The 7,736-nt window shown below is 53.3% G+C and overlaps 1 protein-coding gene across 1 annotated transcript; it reads right to left on the bottom strand.

Moving 5' to 3' along the window:
* Positions 1-2,450: 2,450 nt before the first annotated feature.
* LOC148220697 (olfactory receptor 14J1-like) lies at positions 2,451-3,407 on the bottom strand. The gene has a single exon (XM_088154851.1). The coding sequence runs from the start codon at positions 3,405-3,407 to the stop codon at positions 2,451-2,453; it is 957 nt and encodes a 318-aa protein (XP_088010977.1).
* Positions 3,408-7,736: the final 4,329 nt, after the last annotated feature.

The raw sequence follows: 7,736 nt of genomic DNA, 5'->3' as shown, positions 1-7,736 counted from the left end.
AACATGTTTGACACCGTGCTGCCCCTTGGGACCAAGAGTCCATTGTGACACTGTGGAACCAAGGACAGCATTGCTACACTGTGAGACCCCATGGAACCAAGGATCCATTGTGACACTGCAGGGCTCTGGGGGACCAAGGTGCCATTGTGACACTGAGGGGCCCAGGATCCAAAGGATTTTGAGATACCATAGAACCAAAAGGACACTGTGACACTGGGAGACTTCATGGAATCATGGAGATCATTGTGACATTCCAGGGCCTCATGCAGCTGTGGTGACAATAAGTTGCCTGGGAGTGTGGATCTGCTGGAGGGTAGGAGGGCTCTGCAGAGGGACTGGGACAGGCTGGATCCAGGGCCCAAGTGCAACAAGGTGAGGTTTAACAAGACCAAGTGCTGTATGCTACTCTTGGGCCACAACAACCCCTGCAGTGCTACAGGCTGGGGACAGAGTGGCTGGACAGCAGCCAGGCAGAAAGGGACCTGGGGGCACTGATGGACAGCAGGCTGGACATGAGCCAGCAGTGTGCCCAGGTGGCCAAGAAGGCCAATGGCTCCTGGCCTGGATCAGGAATGGTGTGGCCAGCAGGAGCAGGGCAGTGATTCTTCCCCTGTATTCGGTAGTGGTTGGGCAGCGCCTCGAGTGTTGTGGCCGGTTCCAGGTCCCCCAATTTAGGAAGGACATGGAGGGGCTGGAGAGTGTCCAGAGAAGGGCACCAAGGCTGGTGAGGGGTCTGGAACACAAGTCCTGTGAGGAGTGGCTGAGGGTGTTGGGGATGTTTATCCTGGAAAAGAGGAGGCTCCGGGAGACAAGGTGGTGTCAGGCCACAGGTTGGACTTGATGATCTCCAGGATCTTTTCCAGCCTTGCTGATTCTGTGATTCTCTGAAACCACCCTTGGAGCAGGTGCAGGATGAGCCCTGGGCCTCCTCTTCACAAGGTCCAGCAGCCCATGTCCCTCAGCTTCTCCACACAGGCCCCAAAGCCCATCCTGTCAGTCCTGCAGAGCCTCTCCAGTCCCTCCTCAATGCCCAGAACAGGGAGCCCCACACCCAGACACAGCAGCCCAGATGTGCCCCCCTGGCCTGTGGTGCCTCTGGCAAGGGAGCAGCACGAGGCACTGCAGGACCCTGCAGACAATTCCTGCAGCACTTGGAGGATGATCCTGCTCCCCAAGGGATGTTCCCATGGTGTTACCTCAGGAACTGAAATGGGGAGTGGGGCCAGAGAGGAAAGGGCAAATAGGGATGGGCTGTTTACAGGGGAGGGGACAGGAATGGGGAACATGAAGAAATTTGTTCCAGGGAAGACTAAAGAAAGCAAAGGTGAAGTAAAAGAAATACTCAGGGCAGTTTGGGGGTGGCTGCCAGGCAGCCCTGGCTCTGAGCAACAATGTCTGCAATGGGACAGGAAACTCACAGCTCATGGGAACAAACTTTCTGGCTGACTTCAGAGGCCACAACAAACCTGAGTGGTTTCCCTGCCATCCCCCAGCCCTTGCTGGCCCCAGGGGCTGATGGCATTTGTGCTCACTCAGCTCCATGTCCCCACAGCAGCACCATGGGGGTGCTGACCCTGCTGTGTGCAATGCAAACAGGGGCTCCTGAGCCAGTGCTGCCGTGTGTGTGCCTGCAAGGATGCGGCTCCTGTGTGAGCTGGGGGAGAGGCCAGGGCTGCAGAGGGGGGGATGTTGTTGGCAGGTGCATGAGGACGCTCTGGGACGCTGCCCTGGGGTGTCCAGTGCAGTGGGGATGGATCAGCCCCCTGCTCTGCTGCTCCTTGCCAGGGTGTCCCCCTTGCAGGGACCTTGCAGAGCACCAGCCATGCTGTTTGCCCCCAGCCTGCCCATGGCCAGCCTGGGGCTGCTCCTGGGGCTTTTCTGTGCTCAGCATTGGGCTGGCCAAGTGTTGTGGAGAGAGCGTGGCCAAGGAGCCTGGAGCCCCCAGGCCCTGCCCTGAGGCATCAGCGCTGCCCCAGCAGTGCCCATGGCCTGTCCCTGCTGCAGCCCCGGCACTGCCACCCCCAGGGCTGTGCCCGGTCCCGAGAGCACTCAGGCCCTGCAGCAACACGAGGGCCAGGAGGGCAGCGGGGCAGTGGCACGGGAGCAGCACTGGCAACACCAAGTGCTGCTGCTGCTGGGCACAGCTGCTGTGCCAGCACTGATCTGCCCCAGCTCTGCACACAGACATTGGTGCTGGAGCTCCAGAGAAGGGAAGAAAAGGGAATCTGTGGAGACAACTTTGCTGGGAAACCCTTTATTTCATTTAAAGGCACCAAGAGCACAGGTCCTCATTGACACAGTGTGTCGCCACAGGGAAGTTAGAGAGAATCACGATGAGAAATGGCACATAGACATTCCTTTGTGGATAATGTTAAAAAAAGGGAAAACAAAGGAGAAAAGAAATCACAAATAAACCAACAAGAAGTATCAAAGATGACTTTTATTAGAAATCATATGCAGAATTGACAAGCAGTTTCATGTTTCTGATACCATCCAATGATCACTGTGCAAACTGCAGCCTTGAGCTCCTGATTCCTCAGGCTGTAGATAAGGGGGTTCAGGGCTGGAGGCACCACCGAGTACAGAACCGATAGGGCGAGATCCAGGGGTGGGGAGGTCAGAGACGGGGGCTTCAGATAGGCAAACACTGCAGTGCTGAGGAACAGAGAGACCACAGCCAGGTGAGGGAGGCAGGTGGAAAAGGCTTTGTGCCGTCCCTGCTCTGAGGGGATCCTCAGCACAGCCCTGAAGATCTGCACATAGGAGAAAACAATGAACACAAAACAGCCAAGTGTTAAGCAGGCACTAACACCAAGAAGCCCAAGTTCCCTGAGGTAGGATTTGGAGCAGGAGAGCTTGAGGATCTGGGGCACCTCACAGTAGAACTGGCCCAGGGCATTGCCCTTGCACAGGGGCAGGGAAAACGTATTGGCCGTGTGCAGCAGAGCATTGAGAAAGGCACTGGCCCAGGCAGCTGCTGCCATGTGGGCACAAGCTCTGCTGCCCAGGAGGGTCCCGTAGTGCAGGGGTTTGCAGATGGACACGTAGCGGTCGTAGCACATGATGGTCAGGAGGGAAAACTCTGCTGACATGAAGAACATAAAGTAAAAGAGCTGAGCAGCACATCCTTCATAGGAGACGTGTCTGGTGTTCCAGAGGGAATTGTGCATGGCTTTGGGGACAGTGGTGCAGATGGAGCCCAGGTCAGTGAGGGCCAGGTTGAGCAGGAAGAAGAACATGGGGGTGTGCAGGTGGTGGCCACAGGCTACGGCGCTGATGATGAGGCCGTTGGCCAGGAGGGCAGCCAGGGAGATGGCCAGGAAGAGGCAGAAGTGCAGGAGCTGCAGCTGCCGCGAGTCTGCCAATGGCAGCAGGAGGAAGTGGCTGATGGAGCTGCTGTTGGACATTTCCTCACTCTGGACATGGGAACCTGTTCGTGGAGAAAAAGTTATTGAGGAGTTAGAAGAGATGACTGTACCAAAATCAAAGCCATTTCCCATACACCCTCCCCTGTAACACACACAAACATATTTTGGTGTTTCAAAGTTCTGAGGTTTTCTTTTTAAGCTCTCCCCATGTCTCTCCTGGTATTCTTGGATATCAGAAACCCTCAGCATTTCTGCTGCCCTCTGGTAGAGCAGAGTGAGTTCCTTGAGGCAAGATGATCAATGGAGACTGAGGGAAAATGATCTGTCCCTTCATTCTGTTCAGTTTCTCTGGGCTTTCATATTTCTCAAATGGAGGATGTTCACACTCCCATGTTCTCCATAAAGATCACCAGATATGGCTGAGAGCAGATAGATCCACCACAGCCCAGCACCATTTTTCTATCCAATTATTCACATTGCTCATTTCACCACCCCAACAACATTTTCAGTGTCAGAACACGCCTCCTGTTCCTCTTAGGTGTTTCAGATAACACAAAGATACTTTAGGAGAGGTTTGCATCCTGGATTGAAGCTCCCAGCTTGGACTGAAATCTCAGAGACACTTCCAAGTGTCCCAGTGATGGCATTGGAGTAAGGCAGATCCAGCTCCTTCCCCGGCTGCACTGACAGCATTGCCCACAGCCAGGCACTGGGGACAGCGTCACCCTGAGCCAGCTGTGCCCCCTCCCAGAGCCCCCAGTGCTGGGCAGCTGCTCCCAGCCCTGTGCTCTGCAGAGGGAACTGGGCCCGGGGCTGCAGAGCTGCCCCACGGCTCTGCTGCAGCTCTGCCTGCACAGGAGGGGCTTCACACCTTGGATCCCTGGCCCTGAGGGCAGAGGCTTGGCTGGGGGACAGGAGGGAGAGGGCTTGTTCAGAGGGAGGGGCTGCACTGCAGGGGATCCTATGGAGATCTCTGAACTCTCCCTGCCACAACATTTCTGGGTTTTGTTTTCTCTCGTTGCCTGATCTTCTCTCTGTGTCCTGGGGATTTTCCTCCTGTAGTTGTTTCCCTGTACCTGATCTCTCCCTGCCAGCACTCACAGCTCCCAAATCTCTGTGCACTCTCCTTGGCCCTACAGAACCCTGCCTGTTTGCAGGGCACTGGCTTGGGGCAGGTTCTGTTTGCAGCTTAGAGAAAGGACAGGTCAGACTGAGCCTGATGGGTCCAGCAGAGGGGATGCTGGTGCTGTGCATGGGCAGAGTGACTGAAAACACATCAGGAATCGCCTGTGAGACTATTGATCACTAAAAGTAACACTTCGGATGTCTCAAGCACTTATCAACATTTATAATATCTTTAATATTTATACCCCCCTTCCTGCCGTTCTCCAATAGTAGGAAACCGAATACAAAGTCTTAGGAAATGTCTTCATTTTTATCAAAATCTTTATCTTGGAAATATTCTATGACTGATCATAAACCCACAACATGACAGAGCTTCATGAGAATTTCACCTCGTCTCCCCCAGAAACACTCAGAGAGTTGTACTCACCGAGTCTGCAGGCATTGGGATGTTGCAGCTTTAGGAGATGACTGCAGGAGCTGCAGCTGCATTGTCCTGCAGCCAGAGGCTTCCTGTGTCAAGGCCTGGGAGTGATTCTGCCCCAGGCACTTCTGAGCATCTTCCCAGCCCTGACTGATTGAAGCTCTCTGTGCCTCTGTGCTGTGCCCGGGGTGGCTGCAGGCAGTGCCCCAGTTGTGCTGGGCTGTGCACAGGAGCTGCTCATGAAGAGAAAGGTGTTTTTGAAGCTCTTCTTGGTTGCCAGGATCTCCCTCTGTGCCAGGAGCCCAGCCCAGCTCATCAGCACAGACACAGCACAAGGACTTTAATGACCCTCTTGGGGTTTGTGCTGAGGCCCTGAACATCAGTCCCTGAGAGGGAGCTGAAGAAACCTCTCAAGAACTCCAAGTCAGAATCAAACTCCAAAGTTTCCTAAAGTTTTAATGGGTCCCACTGAGAGACAAAACTGAGAAAGTGTCCCCAGGTTCATTAGAGCAGGAAATTGGAGGCAGAGATGACAGGTGGGGACAAAGAGAAGCCAAGTCTTGGTGCCCTGAGGCACAGCAGGGTCTGTGCCACCAAGGGCTGGGAGGAGACACCTTGTCCTGAGCCACTGGGGCCTCCTGGCACAGCCCCAGCAAGGCTGGCCACTGTCACCCCTTGTCCTGCCCTCAGCATCCCCCCACATCCCAGTGGCCTCAGGGATGTGCTGGGACGAGTCCCTGGGGAGCCTTGGTCAGGAATGGCCCTGGAGGCTCCTTCATGCTCCCAGGGACTGCAGGATTTTCAGAGGACTTTGGGTTTTGCTTTTTCCTTGGAGTCTCTGAGAACTTTGTGCAATCATGGCCTCCAATTATCAGCTTTAATTAGTCTCTTGAGGGCCTTTCTCAGTAACAACACTCAGTGGAGCTCATTAATGCTTCAAGGTACTTCAGTTTTTTAAGGTACTTTCTTTTTTCCTTTCTTCTCTCAGTCTCTCAGAGGTTTTTGGGTAATCCTGGCCTCCCATTCTCTCCTCCAAGCAGTCCATGAGGAGCCTGTGTTGGGGATGGACCTCAGTGGGACCCATTAATGCTTTGAGACACTTTGGGGTTTTCTTTTGACTTGGACTCCTGGAAAGGTTTCTGCAATCTCTTCTCAGGCCCTGAGGTTCAAGGGTTCAGCACCAAATGCACCACGGGGCTGATTGGGATCAAGCAAATCCTGACAAACCATGGCTCTGCCTTGATTTCCCTCTGCTCTGGTGCCATTCATTAGGAAGATTTTCAAATCCAGTTATGGTGAAATATTTCCAAGAGCTTCTAAGAAATACCCATTCCTATTTTGAAGGGTGTATTTCATTGCTTTGTCTTTAGAGCAGAGGTGATTGCAGCGTTCTGTGATTGATATTGATCCAGAGTGTCTCCTCAGGAGGTCTGGCCTGCTCACAGAAGCTGTGCCTTGAGGTCTGAGCCAGTGTGCACAACCTTGCTCCACATTCCCCAACCCCATTCTGTCTGTCATCACTCACCTGAGACCTGCTTTGCTTGGAGAACTGGCTACATTCAGGAAAAAGATGGTTTTCCTTTTTTTTTTTTTTTTTTTTTTTTTAAATCTAAAACCCCCAAATTTCCTCATTGAAAAAGACACCTTTGATTAGTGTGTGTCAGCCCAAGCTGCAATCATTGAAGTTCCCCTTCCCCAAGGAAGAACCATGCAAGAACTCTTTTGGGCCTTTGGACTCATTGCTTCTATGAGGCCTTGCTGTGCCACCGTGCAGTCTTGGTTCTGTGAGGTTCCGTTCTGTCACATGGACTTTTGGTTCCTTGGGTGTCCTTATTCTCAACAATGGTCTCTGTAGTTCCAAAGTGTCACAATGGACCCTTGGTTCCACGAGGTTCCTCAGTGTCAAAATGGAATCCTTGATTGCATGGGGCCCCAAAGTGTCACCATGGTCTCCTTGGTTCCACAAGGCCAGGCAGTGTCACAATGGCTCACAGGTTCCATGAGGCCCCACAATGTCACAGTGGACCCCTGGTCCCATGAGTTTTCATTGTGTGACAATGGTCTCCTTGGATCTGCAGTGTCACAATGGTTCTTTGGCTTCATGGCCCCCATTGTGTCACAATGAACTCTTGGTTCCATGGGGCCCCACAGTGTCACAGGGGTTTCCTTGGTTCTGTGATGTTCTGCAGTGTCACAATGGATGTTTGGTTCCATGTACTCCACACTGTCACAGGGGTCTCCTTTTCCCTGTGGTAACCAGCAGGGCCAAATGCCTGGGAAGAAGGAGGGGAGGACATTTGGAATGATGGTTTTTGTCTTCCCAGGGCACAGTGACGTGGGGTGGGGCCCTGCTGTCCTGGAGATGGCTGAACACCGGCCTGCCCATGGAAGGGCTGAGAGACAACAACCTCTGTGCATGGAACTACAACAGCAGAGAGCTCAGGCTGAAGGCTGGGTTTAAAAGACTGTCACCAGGACAGGAAACATCAATGTGAGAGGAAAGATGTGTGTTCATGTCTTTACAAATCATTTGGTGTGTGAAGGGATGGGTGTTAATGTCTTTGAAATGGGTTGTAATGTTTCTACTGACTTTCAGCAGCAGGTTTGTTACCGGGCCCAGCCAGATTGGCTCCTGACAGACAAGGCTCTGCACAAGGCTGAACTTCTGAACTTTGGGGGGAAATGCCAGGTTCAAGGGGGGATATGGGGCAGGATGTTCAGGAAGGCTTTACCTTCCTAGTGCCTCGGCCAGTGGGGAAAGGAAGAGGGCAACGTGCGGCCGGGAGTTCAGGATAAAAGGAGGCTGCACCCTCTGAAACCTG

This window comes from Sturnus vulgaris, chromosome 32 (genome assembly GCF_052056855.1).
Source record: "Sturnus vulgaris isolate bStuVul1 chromosome 32, bStuVul1.hap1, whole genome shotgun sequence".
NCBI classification, from domain to species: Eukaryota; Metazoa; Chordata; class Aves; order Passeriformes; family Sturnidae; genus Sturnus; species Sturnus vulgaris.
This window is presented reverse-complemented; position numbering and strand designations above follow the sequence as displayed.